At 42.3% G+C, this 24471-nt stretch overlaps 1 protein-coding gene across 2 annotated transcripts in view; it reads right to left on the reverse strand.

Annotated features, from left to right (window-relative positions):
• The window catches only part of PAX3 (paired box 3), a 76011-nt gene that overhangs the window by 21493 nt on the left and 30047 nt on the right, over positions 1 to 24471 (reverse strand). The window contains exon 5 of one of the 2 annotated variants that reach the window (XM_033516832.1): positions 3166 to 3365. In XM_033516832.1, the coding sequence (XP_033372723.1) occupies positions 3166 to 3365 (200 nt within the window). Of the gene's footprint in view, positions 1 to 3165; positions 3372 to 24471 lie in introns of both variants that reach the window. The other variant, XM_033516831.1, reaches the window with a different exon arrangement.

The raw sequence follows: 24471 nt of genomic DNA on the forward strand, positions 1-24471 counted from the left end.
GAGGTTTTAAGCTGGACAGGTAAAGTACTGCAGGGTTGCAATTTTTACTCAAAATATGCAAATCTTTAACTGCACATTCCCAGAGTATCACTTTTTTTTTTACTATTTTAAAGGAAGTTAAAAGTTCCTCTTTTGGAACTGTGCTTATCTATATGAATTTTATCTGACAAACTCACAAGACCAAAGAACTCTCCTCTTCCTTCTGCATCTAATATGCAGACAAGAGCGAGTGCCTTTAGAAGAGGTAGCAGAAGATGTTGTCCTGGCTCCACATCACATCTAGGTTCAAACACTGGTGGAAAGGACTCAATAGTCCTTGAGTGGAAAGGTGCTGCAGGAGGAATTGCAAGAAGCATTTTAACTCTTTATTCTACCCAGTGTTGAAATATTTGCCATGATTATAGTTACACATCTTGTGACTCTTACAATGTGGAGTTTGTTGGAACACTTCTTTCCCCAAAAGCCTTTCCTGTTCCCATGATTAGGTACACAAATAACATTCACAGTGTAAAGTCTGTTTTCAGCTGCTTGTAGCTCTCAAAAAATTCCCCTTAGGGGCTGACATGTTGTACACTTGATCCCAGACCAGAGGCAAGTTTTTTTTCCCCACCTCCAAGAAACCAGGTTAGGAACATGTATTTGGCTACCCTTGAGCAGTGGGAAAGTGAGGAAAAGATATGGTTCGGTGGCATAAGACTCCTCCTTTCATGAGAGTAATAGACAATCTCAGGGAACAGAAAGAAAGGGTGGCAGGGTAGAAAAAGCAAAACATGAGGTGCAAGTACTACACAGAGAGACTGAGGGAATAGCAAGGTTGACCCAGTTGTAATCAACTAAATAACTACCTAGACAATATAAAACAACTGTACAATATTGGACCTTACAGCTCCAAAGGAAAAAAATAAATTTCTGGGCTTAGTTGGATTCAGGCTGCAAGAGCCAGCTCTTTTAGATAATGCTGTATTGGGAAGCAGTCAAAGAGATCTTTGTGTATATATCCATATAAAATTTGGTATCTCTGATCTCTGTCATAATGTTACCAGAAAAGAAGTGTGACTAAGAAAGCTTGAATGCTACTTCAGTATGGCTATCCAGCCCTCTCAGCCTCAAGTCCCTTAGGGTTATTTTCTTTTCACAGGTCATCTTTTATTTCATGCCCATCATACGTGGCTATTTTAAGGGGCTATAGAGAGGTGCTGAATGCTGATAAGGCAAATCCTGTATCCCTTAATCCACTGCTAAATCATTCTGCCAGCCTTCAAGTGTACCAGACAGATGGAGTGCACTAGGAAACTGCCCACAGGCTGGTTACTTCAACCCCAGCTCATCTTTAATCCAGCAAGGTTTTGTTCTGGTATTTTAATCACTGATTGACTGGGAACTCTCTTCCATGCTGGGTTAGGTAAAATATCCATGTCAGAGGTACTGGGGAATTCATGAGGCTGTAGATCATACGAGTGGTGTGAGACAGGATGTGTCTCAAGGGAACCAAGGAAGCCATGAGGAATGTAAAAAGTCACAGGGTTAAAGCCACATTAAGACAGCTGTTATGTTAATGAGAGTTCTGCTTTTCTTCTAGCTGTGGGTCATTGATTTAGAAAAACATGAACAAGGTCTTTTTCATTTTATCGTATTTTTCCACTGAAGCTAACATAGACCAAAACATCATCTCCTAGATCCCATTCATCTTGCTAACAACACTTGTGAAGCAAGTTATCTTTGTAATGTTTGTGTGCAAATGATTCCTGAGGCTTGATTTGGTCTTACCTGGCGCAAATCTATCTATGGAGCTGTTTTGCAAGGATTTCACTTAGTAAACATGTTAAGAAAGGAGTCATGCACAACTGAGTTTGCCTTCCAGACAAATTCATCCACGCATCTGATTTTCTCCTACAGTCATAACAAACACTTACAAGAAATGTGGCATGAAGTCTTCTGCAAAAACATTTAGTAGGTAAAATGTCTGAGCCTTTCAAGACAGATGCTCAATAATACAGCCATGCTGCAATAGGCATGATTGTCCTAAACATTAGAGAAGGGTGGTTTTGTATTGCTTATTTCAGTTTGCACAGTCTGAATGCCTCAGGCTGAGTTTTAAAGGTCAAAACATAATAGAGTTTCACCAAAGAAACCAAATTCACCTGTATCCTTGGTCAGACCACAAGTCACCACTCATTTCTCTTCCTTTGTTAGATCACAAGCTTCAATATTTTGCTTGTCACCCAACCACACATTTGCTTAGTAACACTTGCAACTCAGACCGATTTAAATGAGGTGTACTTTACCCAGCAATTCGTAGATGTCAAGTGGAAAAAGAGCAGCTAAAGATTCTGCCTGCAGTATTAAACTTTTCACAGCATGTGTTTCTTTGCTATTAAACAGGATAAGTCCTAATCAAAACTTGAATTCTGGGGTCCAGTTTATTCCAGGGTAATTTGGCTGCTATTTTCCTGGGTTTAGACAGATAAAAATCCAGGTTCACACATTTTTTAAAAAAAATTTAATCTACTCCAAGTTACTGCTCTGGTACACTAGCTTGTTTTAGACAATCCAGATCTACATGAGGCTGTGAAGACTTAGAAGTTATTTGAGCACTTATTTTCTTTTGAATTAAACTGAGAGTGGGGATAAAAGAGATATTACAGAGTTTATACCAAGTCAACTTCAAAATCTAACTTAAAAGTGAACTGTAGATACTGCACCAGCCACCTTGCTCACTTGCATGGCTCTGTAGACACACTGTCCTACAAAAAATGTTTTTCTCTCAATTTTTAATGCCTGGAAGACCCAGACAACAACAGATGAAATCAGTTAAGTAACCATAAACTGGGCCAACAGCTGACCTGATTACATGCAGAGTGCTGTCAAATGCATAAAAAAACCAAATGGAGATATCAGACCTTCTTCTTCTTCAAAGATTCTGTATTATATTCATGGTAGGTATGGAACAATTAATGGAGAAGACACAAAAGTTTTTTCAAATAAGTTCTCTTAAACAGTTGTAAAACCAACATCCATGTACAGATATAAAAACTCTACAACTGTAAACAATGTTGTTTCACATTTTACTTCTACTCCAGAGCAGGATCACATAAGAATATAAAAGGACTCACATGCTAACCAAAACAGAAACTCCTTTCATTAGGCAGCTTATACTGTACATACCTGGACACGAGCCTCTGTGAGTTTGGCTCTTTGTGCAAGTTCTTCCCTGGTGTAAATGTCAGGGTAGTGTGTCCTCTCAAAAGCTCTTTCCAGCTCTTCCAGTTGTTCTGCTGTGAAGGTTGTCCTGCTGCGACGCTGCTTTCTTTTTAAAGGCAAATCTGGTTCAGAATCAATGTCAGAGCCTTCATCAGACTGAGGTGCTGATGCTCAAAAAAGAAAAAAGGAAAAAAAAAAAAAAAAAAGCAAAAATTAGCTATTAGCTTTAGTTAAGGAGAAAGAATGGAAAAATATTGAATCAATCAATTACATCCTTTCATATGGAGGCTGTCGTGGACCAAAGGCTCCTCACAAACCCTGAGTCAGAACTTGAGAAAAATCAGCAAGAAACAAACCACGTACAGCATGACCATGACCCAGGAAGGGGCTACCAACTCTTACAGTCAGCAGTTTATAGAGAAATCAATATGGAAACTCCTTCTGGACGTCACAGACGTGGAGATAAGTGAGGTCACAGACAAGGCCAGCCAGGTCCTGGCAGCATTGCTTGTTTCCCCTGGCCATCAAGTGAACTCCAGCTACAGCTGAACCCATGGCTCTAACTGTGAAGGCAGCAGAACCTCTTCCAGTACCCAACCACACTCACTTTCTCCAGGAAACCATAATGAACCAAAAACATAGACTTTCAAAGCCAGTCTTCACTTGCATCAGCTGCTGTCCAGGCAACCAGCATTCCTTCTTGCCTGAGTCTTCAAGGGAAACCACCTAAAGAGGGCAGACACTCCCCAGCGATGCTGAAACTGCTTGTTCAATGGAAATACAAGCATTGCTGCTACTACTTCAACAATGCCAAAGAAATTATTGATATAGACATTGATTTAATATAACCCTTTTAATGCACTTTATTTGGAAGCAAACCGTTTCTCAAGCTCCAGCTAAAACCCCCCACCAGGTTCATTTCTAGCTATGTTACATTTCCAATTTCACTCAAGCTGTTTCAGCTAATAAATACACCTAATCTGTTTACTTAGAGCATGAGAAATAAAAAGTGCTTTTTCAGACAATTCAGCTGAAAAGTTTATTAATTTCTGCACACACACACAAAAAAAAAAAAAAAAAAGAACAATTACTGCTAGACCAGTGACTCTTTTGTGAAAGGTGTCTCCATTTTCCAGACAGCATCAATATCTTGGGCCCAGCATACACAGACATAAGGAGAAACTCCTGTGGATCTCAGTGTCAATATACTGAACAAACATCAACTCCCAGAGTCTCTCAGAGTCTCTTACTTGCAGTGAAGGTTTGCCCCAAGTAAGACTGGACTAAGAGTCCATTCTCATTATTGAGAATATTGTTCTCTAGTACAAAGGAGAATGACCACAAGCATCCTATCCTAAGCAGTTCAAGTTCAGTCCTTATTAAACAATCTAGAGTATCCCAAAATTAACATAATACATTGTCTGAATTAGTGGCAAATCTCAAATCTTCTCATCCAGGATCCCAAGTGATACCTGCCTTCCCCAGCAACTGCCAAGTTACAACCCACCAGGATGGCTCCATGCTGTCATTCAAGAGCAAAAAGAAACATAGGATATTTTATATATAGCTCCCCAATGTCACTCTTGGATACAAATCACCCACCTTAAGCAGAACATCTCTTATTGGCCAAGAAGGCTGGAGGACAGCACACCAGCCACACTGCCAGGGTCATACTGGCTACCACTGCACTCTGCCTTACCTGTGTGGTGAGGTCTGAAACACAGTTCAGAAATGGCCCTTTTGCAGACAACTTCTCTGACAAAAGCTGCTTTTAATTGTGTACAATGAGTTTAAAAGAAAAGGAAGTCAAACCCCAAGGTGTCAGGAACTCTTTCTATGCCCTTTCAGGATCCACATGTGTAGAACTTCTTCAAACATCTATGTATATGCCTATAAAAAGCTAGCTTAAACTGGGATAAAGGGGATATTTATTGATAAATTTCTGAAGTGAACTCCCTCACCAACTGAGTGGGAAGTATCAGGAGAAATATCATTATCTTTTTTTAAAATTATTTATAATGACAGCAAAATCTTGACATGCTTCCCTATGCTCTTATTCCTTTCTGCAAAAGAATGTAGAACTGAAACCCTGACTTCATTTCATTTTCACTTCATATTTCCTTAAGCAGTACATCAAAGGCACAAAGGTAAACCAATAATAAAAAACAACAAACCCTATAGTATCTAAGTGTCTGGAACAATATGTGTAATCAAGGGCAAGAATTTAAAGAGAATAATAAAATTAAAGTAGGGAGAAAATTTATATCACATGAAATGACTTTCATATCTATCTGCTTTCATTGGCATTACTTTTTGCCAGCCCTGGCTGCTATGTGCAGCTTTATTGAAAACATTGGCTTCTTTTGTCTTATTTGCCCTGTGATATTAAAGTCAGACAAATGTAATCTCAAGGGATAACTACATGTCTGTACTACAAACTGTACTGTTTTTATTTCTTACAAAGTATTTGTAAATATCATTATCATCAAGGAAGGTTTTATTCTTATTTTTTCCTATTAAAATACCATTATTAGATTCTTGTATAGGTAAGAAGGCAGAGTACTGCTAAGCACAAAAATTGGATACACCTCATCCTTTAGACAAGCAATATATATTTTATATTTGTTCAATAGTCACAGTGCATTACCCTCTCTCTAAGCAGTATCTCAGTAACACGTCTACTGACTTCCATGATACACAAAGATATTATTCAGTACTGGCAAAGCTGGCGAGATTTTAGCTGGGTTATTTCTACATCCATCACCTCCACAGACACAAAACATGCATATCACTAACCTTTACATGTTTCCTAATGATCCTAATTTTCCAGCCCCTCAAGTTATAAATAGAAGGAGACTCAATGCCATGGGAGATTTCCTGACTGGCTTCCTTGGGATCACTGGAAACCCTCTTATTATACAGCTCAAAATGGGAGAGGCAGCCAACCAGTTGCTGAGTCACAAAGAGTAATTAAAAAAGAAATTGCAGAATTAAAGAGAAATTATTTGTCCCTTAACTGCTCATGACCTATGTGGTGGCCTAAGGAAATGCTGCATGCAGATTATCACCACAAATGCAAAACCCCAGTGCCCAATGTCACAGTCATTCGGTCACCTGGAGTTCTGCAACCATCCCTTTTCCAAACACTGTAAATAGACACATCGGGGCAAAAACCAAACAACAAAATGATACACAAGAGGTCATTCCATGGGCTGTTCTTCCTCTCAGCAAGACATTTCATTTGAATAATTAAATAACAATAACATGACAACCATTTAAAGCCCATGCATAAGGGCTGCAACACAGTGCACCTGACAGAGGCAGGCAGAGGGGTTATCATGGAGAGATTATCATCTGTGACCTAGGAAAGCAGAACTTCTCTCACAGCTCTTCACACTCTGCAACATTTTTAATAACATTTAATTTCATTTAATAACATATTACACTGCCTCTTCCTCCTAGTGTGACAGTCAGAATGAATTCTGTCTAGCCATAGATCTCACTATAATAAGGAAAATGAAAAAAAATTACAAATAGCAAAGGCAAGGGATGGTTCTGGTAGTGGTTTATTAGCCAGCTACCCTCCACACATCCATCTTCTCAGTTCTTTATTGAAGCAATATTAATTTCACAGTCTCCCCCTTGCATGACTGCAGCTCTGGAGCTCTCTAGGTGTTCATTCTGTCAGCCCTGGGGCTCATTGGGGTGTTCCTTCTGTCAGCCCTGGGGCTCTCTGGGTGTTCATTCTCCCTGGGGCTCTCTGGGTGTTCATTCTGCCAGCCCTGGGACTCTCTGGGTGTTCATTCTGTCAGCCCTGGGGCTCTCTGGGTGTTCATTCTGCCAGCCCTGGGACTCATTGGGGTGTTCATTCTGCCGGCCCTGGGACTCTCTGGGTGTTCATTCTCCCTGCCTGGGGCTCTCTGGGTGTTCATTCTGCCGGCCCTGGGGCTCTCTGGGTGTTCATTCTGCCAGCCCTGGGACTCTCTGGGTGTTCATTCTGTCAGTCCTGGGGCTCTCTGGGTGTTCATTCTCCCTGCCTGGGGCTCTCTGGGTGTTCATTCTGCCAGCCCTGGGGCTCATTGGGGTGTTCATTCTGCCAGCCCTGGGGCTCTCTGGGTGTTCATTCTGTCAGCCCTGGGACTCTCTGGGTGTTCATTCTGCCAGCCCTGGGACTCTCTGGGTGTTCATTCTCCCTGGGGATCTCTGGGTGTTCATTCTGCCAGCCCTGGGGCTCTCTGGGTATTCATTCTCCCTGCCTGGGGCTCATTGGGGTATTCATTCTGCCAGCCCTGGGGCTCTCTGGGTGTTCATTCTGCCAGCCCTGGACTCTCTGGGTGTTCATTCTCCCTGCCTGGGGCTCTCAGGGTGTTCATTCTGCCAGCCCTGGGGCTCTCTGGGTATTCATTCTCCCTGCCTGGGGCTCTCTGGGTGTTCATTCTGCCGGCCCTGGTGCTCACCGGGCAGCAGTGGCTGCTGGCTCCCGTCTGATCCCCTCAGCCATCCAGGCCGAGGCGAGGGGAGTGACCTCCTCGTGTTTGCTCGGGTGCAGGCAAGGGGAGTGCAGCAGGGCCGCCACCCCCACACAAACCCACAGCAAATGACAAATGACACTTTCTCTTTGTGATCTTTGGGATTTTTGTTGACTTATTTGGAGGCTTTTGTTGGGTCCTAAGAAATGGCCTGTGGCTGAGGCCTATTGGGCCGATTTCCACGCTCCATCTGTGGTATCCATCAGCGGGGCCTTTGCCCGCATTCAGGGCTCTGACACCTGCCTGGCAGGATGCAGGAGGCACAAAAGCGGCTGCCGTGGAGGCGGGGGCGGCGGGCCGGGGGGCTGGGGAGGGCAGCCGGGTGAAGGGGATGCACAGCAGGGGTTAATCCAGCTCCCCCTCCCCAAACCTCCGCACCTGGAGGCGTCCCTCCAACGCTGCCTCTCCCCACCAGAGGTGAGGGGCTCCAACGCGGCCCTCCGCCACTCTGCGGGGGAATGAAGGAGGAAAGGGACGGAGAGCAGCAGAAGTGCCCCAGGCCGAGGGTGTCAGAGGATCCGAGGCGCTCCCCAAACACACCTCTGGTGTCCCCAAACACACCTCTGGTGTCCCCAAACACACCTCTGGTGCTGGCTCCCTGTGACAGCCCAGAGCAGCAGTAGGTGGCCAGCAGGGCATTCCTGCCTGGATCCTTGTTTGTGTTGGGGTAGGCTTTCAGCAGCTGGCTTTCTAACAGTCGACAAGATAGAAATGCACCGAGCATCCTTTTCTTCTTCAAAGTACAGTCCACAGGAAGCTAAAACAGCATCCTTATTTTGTGCTAACAGCCCCCTTCTCTCCTTCCCTCTCAGCAGTCCTGTTTAGGGGCAGGCTCTTGTATCCACACAAAATATAATGAAGACTCTAGAGCACCTCTCTCCCTCCCAGCACATCAGCCCTTCATTTTTCTGTGTTTGCCTGGGGAAACATGACGCCAGGCTCCCCCCTCTCCTCCTCCTCCTCCCAAAACCTCACTGTCACAGCGAGGAGCCATTAAAAAGAAAATACGCCCTGCCAGGTCTGTGCTAATCAAACCAGGACAAATAAACTCTGACACTCAACAACTCCCCGAGTGCCTGCAGCCCGGGGAGGAGACTACAGATTAGTTATGAATATGGCAGGCAGCAGGGGACGGGCTCAGGGGTCCCGAGTCACCCCACAGCCACCTGTGACACCCCACAGCCACCTGTGAGCTCTTCAGACGCTGCAACTGAATGCCGTGTTTATCGAAGATAAAGCATGCTGCAAGGAACAGAAGAGCACCCCTCAAGTTTAGATTCTCCCACCAAAGCACTTTTGGGCAAGGTTACAGATACTCAGTTGCAATTTTACCCAACTCAACGTTCATTTTCTGCACTTCAATATCTGTGAGGTTAAGAGGGAGATTTGGACACCCCAAGTTTCACCCTATTAAGTCACAGCCCAAAACTTGTTATCAACTGGACTCTTTTTTTTTTTGAGGAAAAGCAAAATCAAATTTCAGGAAACAAAGAATGAAACAAGCAGCCACAAAAGTTTTCTCAGATGGGTTATGATAAAACATGCTAGTGCTTCTACATGCTTCCTATTTTCCTATTAAAAATTTAGGAATCAGCAAATATATAAAGAAATTCTCAACCTTGCTAGAAAGCAGCAGAGTACCTGGTACAATGTGAAATACCCACAAGTAGTAGAACTGCTTTTAACCAGCTCTACTGGCATTTTGACTATGATATATCAAAGAAGGAGAAACGAAACCAAAAAGAAAGCCTCTGTTCTAGACAGGAATATCGTTCATCTAACAAGGATTAAGTCACACTTCAATTACTCCTTTGAAAACTGCTGCTATTTGTAAAGGGCATACTTAGAAAAAAAATTGTGAATTACTTTTTTTAGGTCCACAGGCACATTAAAAAAGTCTGCAGTGGGAGAATGAGAGAAATGTTGAGAAAATATGTTGCTACTTAAGTAAACTCATTAATAAAAGCAATTAATCCGTTGCTGGAATTGGAAAAGATCAAACCCATATCCCGTGAGCTCTAAGCTGGAAAGTCAGCACAGAAAGGAAGCAATCATCACAGCAGTGATAAAAGTGATCTTCTTGAGAGAAATGGATGGTATTTTTGTTTTGTTTGGGCTGATTCACATAGAGAAATGTGCTTTGTACGGCAAAGTGAAAAGGAAAACAGTAGCTGCAGTAAAAGGAAATGGCCAACAGTGACTTTTATTTACAATTACCAAGAGACAGGCTATTATTGACCATATGTGCCACAATCGCCCTCCTTATCATGGGTTGGCCATCATGTCCACTGGGAGCTGTTAATGAACTGGGTAATTGAGCTGCTGACATGTGTTACCAAAACAAAACAATAGGAAGAAGAGACAAATGAACATTTTATTTGCCAATCAGAGTAGGTTCCGCTTTTCAGAGAACTGTGCCTAAGTAAGTGGCTGAATACATAAAACAGTGCATTGAAGGCAAGCAGATGCATGCACAATAATGGTTAACTGACAGCCCATGGCCCATCTGTGCTTAACATTTTGTTAAAGAAATTACTTGACTTGCTAAAGAGACAAATCATACAGCTGCCCCAAGTGCTGCATTATAAGAGATAAATCATTAGCTAAACTGTTTCATGCTTAAAATGACAATGCATATTAACAGTTATGCAGGGACATTTTGTCAGCACAGCTTGATGCAGTTATAAGTGACAAAAAATGTGACAGCTCATAGCTATTCAATGATTTCAACTTAGAAGAGAATGACAACACTGTGAAAACAATTTCACCGCATAAACAATAGACAATTCACAGGCTCTTCTTTTAAAAAAATATATCTAATTTTTTTTGCAATGATGAAATAATATGGAAAGGAAAAAAAATGCTCAGTGTCTAACTGTTCTGCACCATTAATCTGCTAGCATGTACTTCATTCAAAACCACAGAGCATCACATTCCATTTTAAATATCAAAGACTGCATCGCCAGCACTAAGAATAAATGGCTAATTCTCAGCTGTGCATGAAAGGATAAAGAATTTCTAGAGTGAAAGGAAGGGAAAAGGAAACTGCAAATACAACTACAAAAATCTCTTCTTATTCCCCCACCTCCTTTGCCAAAAAGAGATTTGCTTTGTTGATACAAGTAACGCTCAAGTACTTAACAGCTTTGCATGTGGGTCTGATCCCAACTTTCGCTGCTGTAAATTTGCACTAGGGGATTACTATTATTATTACTATTACTGTCATTATTATAATTATAATTATTATTAAAAATAATTATTATTAGTTATTATTATTTTACATTGAAAACTAAATATAAAGGAACTGAAGTTAGCATTTGAGTTCTATGCTCCAGGGAGTACACACACATGTGTGTGTATTGTAAAAATAAAGTTTAGAAAAAATAAAATGAAGCCAAATAAATAATGTGATCTGGTAAAAGCCATGTAGCCTGTGGGAGGTTTCCCTGCGGTTTCAGAAGTTGGTATTCACATAAGGGTTAGCTCAGGTTTAATGACTAAATAAAATTTAAGTTGATACAGTTTTCCCCACGAAGCCAAGACTTCCTCGCTGACCGTGTTTCCATTCACTGGCTTCGAAAGGCTGCTCTGCTGATTCTGCTGGTACACGAGCAAAGCTGGATCCAGTCAAGCTGTGACCCTTGCTCAGTCTCCCTCCTTCCGCAGCAAACGGGAGCGAGCGGAGCCGGCGCTGCGGCGCGGAGGGCACACCGGGCTGGCCCCGAGCATAGCCCGGTCCCCCGATCACAGCCTGGTTCCCCGAGCACAGCCCGGACCCCCGAGCACAGCCCGGACCCAGGAGCACAGCCGGGATCCCCGAGCACAGCCCGGACCCCCGATCACAGCCTGGTTCCCCGAGCACAGCCCGGACCCCCGAGCACAGCCCGGACCCAGGAGCACAGCCGGGACCCCCGAGCAGAGCCCGGACCCAGGAGCACAGCCCGGACCCCCGAGCACAGCCAGCCCTGTCCCAGGAGCACAGCCCGGTCCCAGGAGCACAGCCCGGTCCCAGGAGCACAGCCCTGTCCCAGGAGCACAGCCCGGTCCCAGCAGCACAGCCCCAGGAGCACAGCCCGGACCCCCGATCACAGCCCGGACCCCCGAGCACAGCCCGGACCCCCGAGCACAGCCCTGTCCCAAGAGCACAGCCCGGACCCCCGATCACAGCCCGGACCCCCGAGCACAGCCCTGTCCCAGGAGCAGCTCCGCTAAAGCGGCGAGGCAAAAGCACTGCTCGCTGTTTTTCTCCAAGAGCTCCGAGTGCCCGCGTCTGGGGATTTTTTTCTAGCCCTTCCCTAAGGGAGCATCCCTGGTAACGCTGAGAGCACGAGTACTGTACTTAAGCATTGCAACATCTCGTCCGTTCACTTTCAAATACTAGGACTTTTCAAGGAAAAACTTGCAGAGGATTAAAGAATTTTGTCTCCTAAATTTAAAAATAAAAAAAGGGGAAGGAAACTAAATACACAAATCCAAATGTGGTTTTCTCCCAAGAAACTTAAGGAATTTGATATTCTAGGTGATATTTTAATATAAGACAGGGAGACCTAGGAGGAAAGAGAGATCCCTCTTGCAGAAATTCCAGATCATATTAAGAAAGGATTGGTGTCGCGTCTTCAAGCCGGTATCAGGTGATGGAAGAGCTGATTGATAATCAATTAAGACTGAAAACATTGAGTATCCTGGGAGATGGAATTTGTCAGCTGAGAAATTAAATAAAGCAAATGAAGGAGTCTCTGGATAAATAACGAGACTGTATTAGTGAGTTAAAACACTGCAAATAATTGAGCTGTCAGCAATCTGTCAATCGTGTAAGGCAATGTGGATTTTTCAGAACAAAAAACAAATCTATAAATTATATTTGCCTCAATCCTTTGCAATAACACCATGCTGACAGAACTCCTAAAGTTATATGAGCTGATCAAAGTACTGGGCACACCAAGATGGAAAAGGCTTACAACCATTTTTCAGCAACATATGTGTATTTCTTTACTGATTCCTCTTCTAGAATTGCTAAAACATTTTTGAAGAAAACAGAAACTGTACAGATAGCTAAAGTAAAAAAAAAATAAAAATAATAAAATTAGAATGTTTTAATAAACTTTCTATTTGTCTCAACTAGTTCTAGCACCTAAATTAATAACATTCTTGATTCCAAACAGACACTAGCAGAGCAAGCTGTTGTAGATAGCTTCATCTCCATGACATGATTACAGTCCTCAGAGTCTCAGTGGGAAATCAAGTTTATCATCTCTTCTTAAACCCACAGCTGTAGCCAGACCACCCTTCAGGCCACTTTTACCCACTGCAGAGGTACACTGACTTATATGACCATCTCTATTTATCACTTTTAGGACTTGCAATGGCAAAAATATTTCTAGACCTTTTTTTTCCTTAAATACTGGATTTTGTCGTTGAATGCAACTCCATTTCCTCTAGAAATCACTTAACTTTGCAGAGGACTTTTGTGAAAGAGAACTAAAAGTACTGACTTTTTTCCTCCAATTTTCATATCTGAGTCAATAAAAATAGCTTATCTTTTGCATCAAATATTTTTTCTGTGATTGATTTTTGAAGACACTACCTATTCCTGCCAACTACTTCTTTTCCAGCCAAAGCTGTTAGTAACTCTAGGTCACTTCCATCACAAGCACATAAGAATTGGGGTGCTGACCTCAAAATCCATCATCTTCTGTCATGAAACCTGGTCCTACTGGGCATTGAGCCCTCCAGTCCCACTGGTCAAAGACAGCCCCTGCCTTTATGGTTGTTCCAGTGTTTGGGATAAAAGGACCCTACAACAGGATAGCAGCAGGGTGCTCAGTACCTCTTTGTGTTACTTCCTGTGGGGTTTCTCATTTCAGCCCCTACCTTAGGTGCCAGCATGAGGGGGAGGGGGTGTGCAGGACTCTGTGCCCAAGACTCCCTGAAGCACACAATGATGTTTCATTCATTGCAGCGCCTGTGATGCTGTTACAGTAATTACCTTGAGTCCATCCAAGAACTGGTCACCTGCAGATGCTCCTTGTTCCTCACCCTGTGAGGTTTGCACGCCCATGAGCTCCTGGCATCATCCTTTAATTACACTTCCCGGGGACTGTCTCCTACCAACCTCACAAAAGCTGTTGGAGCTCATAGATGTCACCTGACCAGAGCTGCCATAACACAGACATAAAACAAACATCAGAAAATAAAGCGCACACACAGTGCTCTGAGGACATGGACCTTGCTATTAATTAGCAAGGTATACAGCTTGCTACCTATTCCAAAGAAACAGGAGGAGCTTCATTTCCAAAGAAACCTCACAATTTTTCAGTCCAATAAAAAAAATCAGAACCAAGCCCCGCAGCAGCTGACCTCAGAGCTGTCAGTGAAAGGGGTGATGGGCTGTGCTGGGCTGCAGCCAGCCCCGCAGCACCTTTATAGCATGGAAAATGTGCCAGCTGGGAGTCACTCTGGATCCAGTCTCTACACCACAGACATGTGTAATTCCCATACATTTGCTCTCATTTACTACTTGTTGACAGACGTTGATAAATGTTCTTGAAAACTTACAGGAACGATGGTTGCTGGCGAATGCCTAATGGTAGAGATGTCAAAAATTATTTGACTAAATATACACATACTTAATATCACCAAGCTTTGAAACTTCTACATATATTAACCAATTTATAACTGTCTCTCTGAATTATTAGCAGTCCCAAAAACAGAAAAGCAACTCTGCACCAAATTTAGTGCAATAAACACACTGGCTTCTCTTAACTATTCACCATACACATGGAACAGAAGTGGCAGGATGCTTTTTGATGAGTCCTGTAGGCTTTGCTTGGACACTTAACATTACAAAATGTATTTCTGCTCTTTTCCTTTTTTTCCCCTCCCACAGTGTCCCTACAACATAAGCATCTGAAATTTCACTGAGTTAAAGTGACGTGATTGTCTAAACAGAGAGTATTTAAGTGATATATAAGGTACAATTCATTTGCTCCTTGCTATTCCCAAAGAAAGAGACTCTGAAGACTCTAGTTCTACATTCTACTTGTATTAAATGCAAGTCACATTGTGCCAGTGGTCTTTGGATCCAGCCTCTAGACTCAGATGTGGCCCTCACCCACCCTCAGGCATCAGGAATGTCCACACTCAGAAGACACAAGGTTTTTACTTTAGTTCCTTTTACCCAAATGGGGAACCCAATGAAAGTTCCTGCGGGTTTTTTTGGACCATAAAGAGAAGCTCACTTTTAGATGATCTCCCACACACTGAAAATCAATGGTTTCATTAAAACTGTTAGTTTTACCCTCCAGAAATAGGGCAAATTCTCAAAAATAACAGCAAAAGTGGCCCCAAATCAGATTTGCAGTGTTTAAAATTAGGGAGAGAAATTGCCAAAATGCAAACAGATGAATCTAGAAAAGTTAAAATGCCTAGTTTCTTAGCTACAGTCTTTCATCTCAGTAAAATCAGCTATCTTAAATTGTTAGGCTGTAGGGTTAATTGATAGCATCTATTTAAAGGTTCTCTCTGTTTCCCCAGAGGTCCTCAACATTTCAGCAGGAAGCAGGAGATCTGGAAGAAGCTTTATGTCAGCTATAAAAATCTTGGCTCCTGCTTCATCTTTCCTTACAGTGCTCTGGCACCACTCAGAGTTCTTTTTTTCTTCCACTTGTACTCAACTAAGAGGACCACAGCCTGCAAAGGCTCATACAGGCACTGCTGGGTACCCAGGAACATCACAAGTGAGAGTCCTAATAGCTCCATCACAAAACATGCAGCAAGAGAGCTTTCTTAGGTGGGAATAAAAGTAGTTCTTGTTTTTAATTTCTCCTGAACACATTATATTATAGCACATTCAAAACCAAGAAGGCTTCTCAAAAGCAGACTCTCCAGAGTGCTTGGCATTTTCCTGCCACCATATGAAAACATAACAGGTCCTAAAATGGAAGCTTGAGTATCTGATCTTGTAAATCCAGCCTGAAAGAGAAATACATCTGTGATGAGTACTGGAAGAACAGCAACCACTAACACACAGCCTGCCTTCCCTGCCTGTGCAAACAAGTAGCACATATTTTGCTGAGCTTTTCTAGGAAGCTTAGAAAAGTCAAGCATTTAAACCCAACTGAACTCCAGCAAAAATCATGTTCTTTCTTTTTTTATCTGACAGCAAATTTTTAAAATGCTAATTTTTTTCTTCAATTCATACCCTATGGTATGTGAGTTGTGATTCTCTGCCTGCTTTAGGTCAAACCCTGCTGAAAGCCACATCAAAATGGTTAATCCAGATTAGGAAGTCAAAACCTGGCCTGCAACCCAGCCGGACAGAGCCCCTGACAGATGCCCCAGATGCATCCAGGGGGAGCCTACCAGAGTGAACTCTGCACAACAGCAGAGAGACAGAAAAGAATAAAATCTGCCTGCTGCCAGCCAGCCTCCTGTGTCTGCAAAGGGAAACCAAGATCAACAGAGAAACCAGCTCTTGGCAGCTTTTCTAAGTGGCTTCCTTTTTATTGTTCAACAAGCAGGACAGGGAGATCCAGGGTCCCAGGTTTAATCCTGCCCAAGGGGACCACAAACCACAGAAACAGAGGCAAGAGGTCTACCCTGTGAGGGTAGTGACCTTTTGCCTTCTTCTAACTGTTGGCCAAGTAATCAGTGTTTCTCTGTGCCTGGTGGCACATAAATGTTGTGCCTTTGGGCTCACAGCAGAAGCCTAGAACATTTGTTGCCTCAATAGATGTCAAATGAGACAGGAATTCTAGAGGGGCTTTGCTACTGTGACAGCTTGCCAACATCTGCTGCAGTTTGGGTACCAGTGAGCTGAAACCACTGCCCATCACAGAGCTCTATAGCCTCCATCTTTACTTAAAAGTCTAAACAAGTCTGTGCACCTTCATGTGCTTAAATCATTAGGTCCTCTTCACAGAGAAATCCCAAGATCTGTGTTGGTACAGCTCCCAGCACAGTGGCAGTCCATGAACAGGGCTCCTGTTTACCATAGAAATAACAACAAGTGGCTGAGTGACAGATGGCCTGGAAACATTTCTGATGTTTTCAGTGACAATTACCTATTCAGACACTCCAGTCAGACTTTCCAAATCAGAGTCTAAGGGCAGTTGCCAAACAATATTTTACAAACAAACTTTGACCCAGGCTGTGTTCTAATGAGCACTGACTTAGTTCTAACATATATGATCACATATAAATGGATTAACTAATATTTGCAGTGGATAACTTCACAGTGAATGCACAAACTGGGATCTTCAAAGAGAAGTCTGCACCTGTTATTAAAAATAACAGTTATACTGCTCTGCTCAGGTACTAGATTTATATTGCCAAAATCCTTGCACTTTTTGAAAGTCTCCTTCAACTCAAAAATTGTTTTGCAAAATTAAATATCCAGAGTTGGTTTTTTTTCCAATCCAACTGCTGAGGAAAAAAGTTTGCAAAAAGTGTTTCAATCAAAACAAAATCTCATCCAAGCTTCCATGCTTTGTTTTGCATTTTTAATCCCATATCACTTGGAATTATTCCTGTACTGTTCTATATAAGACACAAAACCACTAGAAGTGCCACTAAGATTTTTTGGAGCAGGATCTAACCCAAGAAAGTTAATTACAACCAGGGTCTGTGTAAGGAAGGGTCTAGACCTTCTTCTGTCCAACTTGCAGCAAGTGGGACATCATTGCCTGACTTTGAACAGTAACACATTTAACTAGAAAGACAAAAATCAAGAACCTTTGCCTCCAGGAATGTTATTGCATTGGAGTCTTCAATTTTCATTATAATCTGGGACCATCAAGGTTCAGTAGGAGGTTTGTGATCTTTCTAAGCAAACCTGGACTTCGTTTTGAATAAAAAATGGGCCTATTTATGGTTTTGCATCAAAGTCATGTGAAATGTCTGGTTTTGCATGGATTCAATTAGACACAAGCCTAAGGCACAAAAAGTTCAGATCCTGATCGGGATCCAGACCCGCCCAAAGCTGAGGGACATTTAGACTGAGTGACTTGGTTCTTGTCCATCTCTGATTCCAGCATGAAAACCAGGTGGGACTCACTTTCAGCAAACCCCTGGTCCTCCCCACATTTTTGCAGCTTTTCCAGCTTGGCATGTCAGCAGCAAGCAGAGGGTTCTATGACTTGTGATGGGATCTGAAACCCATAAGACGTTGAGTCCCTGCAAACCAAAACCATGGCATCTTCCCAGCTCTCACAATTAAGCTTTAAGCCATAAGAAAAAAAGAAAAGCCAAATTAACAGCCGTATTGACAGTTTTATAGGCCCCTGAGGGCTCTGCCTACATCCAAAGACAGTGGGGCTTTTCTAAATTAAAGTGAATTAGCAATCAAGTTCCTAAGAAGGATTCATTTAATAAATTAAAGGGCAGAATTCAAAACAATTTCAAAAGTAATCCCTTGGATGAAAATCATTCTCTGTACAGTGGAAAAATGGAACACTGTCATTCTGATGCTTGTCTTAATTGACATTCAGTTGTTTTCCTCTTTTAAAAGTAATTGTTTATTATTTTAGTGGTCACCATCTTGTAGTAAACTAGTGCTGTCATAAGCTTCGCTAGGAACATGATAAACTCCTAATTTTGTCTGATAAACTCATGTTATTTGGTTAATTTTTGCAGCCAGAATTAGGGAGAAAGAATTAGAAGCAAATTTGATCCTGCTGAGCCTCTGAGGGAGCCAAGATTCCCACAGTCCTCCTTAGCCTCAGAGTTCACGAAGACACTGAACAAATTTTTGGCTTTCTGAATTCTGCACCGCACGTACAACATGGTTTCAGGAATCTGTTCCCATGATGCAGCTCACATTTTTTAGCAGAACTCTGTCAGGACCAGGCTCTAGCATGAAGTATTTTACAGAGGTTTCAGCTCTCAGTTTAGCAATACAGATATTCTCACAAAGCTGAAGTCAACCCCACGAATTTCCTGAGAGCTTATATCAAACTCAATGCAGCTACCATTAAAAGTGACGACTTACAGGCTCCCAAAATGCCGTTCCCTTTAATACGATTTCCTATGGTAACACACAAGTCACTGGAAGGCCTTTGCACCTATTTAGGAAAGGCAGACTTTCAAATTAACTTCGGTGGAGCCATGACAGATTATAGCAGCAAAGGTTCAGCTGCTCTGCTGTTTGGGTATGTTTCCAATTGATGCCATTTCATGCTTTCAGACCATGGTTGCAACTTGGTGAGAAAGGGAATATTCGCCCTTCTTTTCATTTCACATTTCTCCTTCCAAGCTTTCCAATTTTTTTTTTCTCCCCGCCTTCCTGATTCTGTGCTAGTGGAAAAAACCCAAAATCTAGTTAAAGTCTTTTGTGAAAAATGGAAAGAGAGAAGAAATAGTCTGTCTTGTAGAGGGAGAGGCATGTGGTCATGGCACTCACTCAGGATGCTTTAGAGTGGAGACCAACAGAACAGTCTATGAGACCTGTAGCTCCTTCTCTATTTCCATTCTTCAGAAGGTCCAATGAGAACTTGAAAAAAGACAGATCAAAAAACCCACAAAACCAAAACCCAACACACAACCCAAAATAAGCCCCAAACACTTGAGTTTGACTCTCCCACACTCCTAATACCTAATACATTGTAGCTACCCAGATGAAGTGGAGGAACTCAGAAGATCTAGAGACGTCTGGTTACAGCTTTTACCTCAGTGCCAGGGAGACACATTCCCTTCCTAATGCAGGGACATGCCCTGCTTGCAGCAGACAGAACAGGCACTTTATCCTGTACTCCCAACCAGAAATTCCATCTGAAGTCAGGAAACTTCTCCTAGCAAATATGATGTGCTCCCAAAAAAATCAGTTTTGTCTGACTGCCAGGGTCCAACAGGAAAAGCATTTTGTCTAGAAAACATCAAAGTTTGACTCTTACAGCTCAAGGGTTTTTCTTAAGACTTTCCTCATATATTTTACCAACACAAAATTCAGAAAAATTTACTGAAAAACTTCATTAAGAGGCTGGAAGTCTTCTGTTATAACTGAAGAGCAGCAAACACATGAGTATTTTCCTGAGCATGCCAAGGCTCTCCATTATGCTGATGTCTCTAGAGCTCAGGACTTCCCGGTGCACAACGTATGTACTAAATACACAATTCAGGTCTACGATATTCACACTATACAAGTGAAAGTCCAGCAGATAATCTCTTTTCTGTCACCTCTTGTCACACTGGTTCCCAGAAATACTCAGTTATCATTGCACAGTATATTTTAATCGCCATTCAATGCAAACATAATGGGCTTTAGTGAACAGTCATATTTATTATTCCTACAACTATGCCCTTCTCTTCCCTTCCAAAGCATAAGCAAAGTTGCACCGTTCAAACACATCTCTTTAGAAAGTCAGGCAAAGTGCCTCCTAAAGGCATCAGAATAACAGTTTTTAAAAGAACCGTATTCCATTTTTTCTTTTTTTTTTTTTTTTTTTGGCTTGTTTCAATGGGGAGCATCTTAGCGTGGAACTAAAATAAGTCAACACCACGAAGCACAAAAGATTGCAAGGATTTTCTGCAGCATGGGCTTGTCAAAGCAAGTAGGCAGCCTTTGTGTGCTCCGGCACAGCAGGAGCATTCCTCCAGGTCTGAGTGGCGGAGTGCCCCCGGCCACGGCTGCCCTGGGCGCCAGGGTTCCCACACCCAAGGCGGTGGGAAGAGGAGAAAGCAGAGCTGCAGAAGTAGCGTTGTAAATGGGATGAACTGGTCAACGCGCTTCTTAGGAAATCCATGGCTTCCAGGAAGGATCACATGGAAAGATTTACAATACCTCCACATCAAAGGGTTTGACATTGGCTATACTGGTCCTTTCAAAAGAAAGACATGTCTGTCCCCTATAGCATCAATTCTGACTCAGGCAAGAGTGCAAAGACATTGCTGAGAATCCTGCATGTCCATAGAAAAATAAGTTTTATCTTTGGATTTAAAAATGAATTAAACAAAAAACACTACCAAGAGTAATTGAAATAAAATTTCTGTTTTCCTTTGCTCCATTAAGGATGTTCAATTTAAGTCTTAGTCTTGCAAAGCGTTCGGATAAATCGCCAAGTTTTTCAGTTAAAGCTTCATTTTTCTATTTTCCCTTTGCACCTTGCGCCAAGGCAGCTTTAAGGATAACGCCTGTGTTAGGAGCATGAATGGATGACCCTCCCGTACACACTGACCCAAAGATAAACTTTGACCTGATGTTTGCTAATAACACTTCTTCTTAAGATGCCTTGTTTCTTTTATGAACTACTGCTTGACTCTAGGATCTAGAAGCTGACACGCATTAATATACATCTCTGGGTGCCCTTTGACTTGGCCATCAAGACCCTTTGACCCCAGACTTGATTCCTAAACCCTGTCAATTGTTTGCAAGTGGAAAAAACTTATTTTCTAGTAATAATTAATTTTAGACATGTTTTATTAAGCATTTTTCGCCTCTTTTTAACTTCTTGTTTGAATTTGAGTACAATTGATGTTTTCTTCATTTAATGGGTTTCTAGATTTTAAAAAAAAAACAAACCTAAAGATACTCCTTTAGAGTGTAATCTTTTGTTTCCAAGCTTTGTAAAACTCCAAGTAACAGTCAAGCTCTTTGACATTACAAAAAACCTCCCCATGAATGATAATATATTCTAAAAAGCCACCTTTCGTGCTTTTCAGATTTGTCTGTGTATTTCTGCAGCTTCACAACTTTTTTCAGATTACTTTACAGCATTTTTCAGCTGCAGTCCCACAGCCATAAAAACCAAAGGCAAAACTTCCACTGATTCCCATGTCAGCAGGATCCAGCCTTTTGGCTGAGGCACTCACAACCACTTTCTAGCTAACACTTGGTGTTATTAGACTTAGTTCTTGGAAGAAGTTTCAGAGTCCACAGTAAAAAAACTGATAGATTTGTACTGATATGTATTCCTCCCCTCTGTGTCCTCTGTTCTCACAGCCATACACACACACTATGCACTAAAAGGAGAGGGTGAGGAGCCCACCACCAGCCCATCCCCGCCAGCACGGGGCGTGCTGCCGCTTCCTGGTACATTCAGAGTTGGACATTGCTAATTCCTGGAATCATGTTACATTACAGCAGGAATTGCTGCACTTCTGCCTGTTTTACATCAGGCCTGAGAGACTGCACAAAGGGAAGGAACGATTTCCAGTGCTTAGATGATGTATCGTGTGTACGCTGCACACACAGCACTACAGCAATCAGCGTCTGGGAAGGAACACCAGCAAATAAAAGGTCTCCAGTCTCAAGGAGAAGCACTGGGACTCAGCAAATGAAGGGTTTTAACAAAGCAAAGCAACTACCCTTTATTTTTGTTCAGAAAATACAGTATAGCCTCAGCAATTATGATGTTATATTCTAAGAGCTGGCTCTGCTTTCTTGCTAGGCAAAAATATTTCCCAAAAGCTCTGAGAGAAAAGCACCTTAAAATTTAGTTTTGCATTTATAAAGCTAAATCCACATAGCACAAACCAACACCCACTGAAGAAATCAAAGATGACAGACACATCAGGCCTTTGCACCAACAAGGAAAAACAGGTGCCAGTTTCATGGAAAAGATGCTCAGGTTCTACCTCTTGCTGCACAGCTAAACTAGACTTCAGTTTAATTGGGTGGGGGAATAGCCAGACAAGAAATTTTCTTCTTTCATATATCCCACTACCCCCTGAGAGGTGCATCCCAAGCACTCACTCCACATCTCAAGTCCCCTGGCTGACAATCAAGAGTGGCCCAGGCAGTGTCCAGCCTCAAAGCACACTCATCTCATGGACAGAGGAGACTCAGTCTCACACACACAGCATCTAGAAAACTCTACGGGCAAGCAGCAATAATCAAGGATTGGGGTTTTTATTAAATCTTTATACATGTCTGAGAAGACCTAAAATGTTATTTTCTCTTTCCAAAAGAGAATATACCCTAAACAATGTGGGGTTTGAAGTAGTCTTTTAAGGGTTTGGGGTTTGATGGCTCCCTTGGATAGGGCAATTGGACAGATTTCTGTAAGACAAAACCATGAATAGAGACAACTGCAACAAAGAAAGAAAACCTGTTCCAAGCAAGGCCCTGGCTGCAGCATCTGTCCCACCAATGCATGTTGCAGCCAGGGCTCACTTGGTTTGAAACCAAAATCTAAGGAGGAAACAAAGCTCTCCAAAATTCATGTGAATGAGATTTGGGCAGATATCCCAACACTCAAGTTTCCACAGAACAGGGTGTTCAAACCCCAAGTGGTTTGCTGTATGTTCAGATAATAGATAACACACGTCATGGGACTTCAGTGCTTTCTATTTTCTCTTGTCAGCTCAGCTGACTCCATCCAGCTATCCATCTTTTGCTCTGGTCATAACATGAAGACTATTGCACCCTTTTGCAGTGCTACTCTCCCAGTTCTACCTTGGCAGAGCCTATTAAACTGGTATGCTATCCAGCAGGTGAGGGAACCACCCCTCAGGGACATGCGCTGGCAAATGCAGCTACCCCAGGGGGTGAGAACAGAGCACTCTCCATTTGCAGTGGGAGAAAGAAGTTTAGATAATATTGGAAACAGCTTAAAAGCAAAGGAGGGAGATGATGCAAACAGCAGAGCTAGCCAACTACACCAAACAGGACTGCCACTGCCACAGGTCCTGGCCCAAGCCCAGCTGGAGATACAGGTAAGGCAGCTTGCACCAGTGAAGGCTCTATGCTCCTCGTGGAAATCCTCTTGGTTTCCAGCTGATGAAATGACACTTTGTCAGTCTTGATATATTCAGAGAGATCCTTATAAAGGCTTATTCCTCCTGTAAGAGGAGAACCTTTTAAAACCAAACTAATTTAATTTATGGCTTTGACTCCAACAGACTACAGATAAAACACTATGGACATCAGGAGGGACCCATACAAAACAAAGGTCACTGGTTCTGTACCGTTATTCCAGCTGGAATTCTTAGACAGTGAAGTGTTCACACAGTGCCATTTTTTCTATTACTACGTAACTTCAAAACTGTGCTATGCCTAACATATACAAGAATTCCTCTTTTTTCTTCCTCTAAAAAAGAAAATACAGTGGCCACTATAAAGGAAAATATGATATTTCTTCTTGTATGATGGCAGAACCCTTCACACAAGCACAACCACACTGAATAGCCTTTTAGATTATTTGTTAGACTGAAGTTCAAAGGAGGGTGCAATGTAGCCAGGAAAAAAAAAAATAGTCCCTCTGGTTAAAATTTAGCATGCAAGATCTCAACAAAAGTGATTTTTTTGACTGTGCCAATGCTTTTGTTTTCTCAACAACAGCAACAAAAAATTATTTCTTCCTTCTCCTCCACAGTAAACCATTACCAGCTGTTGATGGAGTATTTTTTTAACATGCGTTAAGTCATATTGTATATTGTCCATTTCATGTGTGTAGAGTATTTTCTGCTACAAATTCTTTACCATGTTAAACCGAGTGTGCCACCCAATCTTGCTACACTGCTTAGGGCTTGTTACCACAAGTGGGATCCCACCAAATGCTGGACACTGAAGTTACATTTACACAAAGGTGGTCGCAGCAGCACCCACAGACTGATGCAAACCTGTGCAGCAGATTTAACCAGTACAAAGCAACTGCCACTCTTTCCAATTAAAATCCATTCACATTAAAAACAGACAAAAAGAAAAAGGAAAGAAAAGAAAAAATATCAAGACCAAAAAAACACCTCCAAGATGCAAGTAGCTCAGTAATGTCACAAAACTTCACATATTTCAAGATGGCTCTTGCCA

This window comes from Parus major, chromosome 9 (assembly GCF_001522545.3).
Source record: "Parus major isolate Abel chromosome 9, Parus_major1.1, whole genome shotgun sequence".
Taxonomy (NCBI): domain Eukaryota; kingdom Metazoa; phylum Chordata; class Aves; order Passeriformes; family Paridae; genus Parus; species Parus major.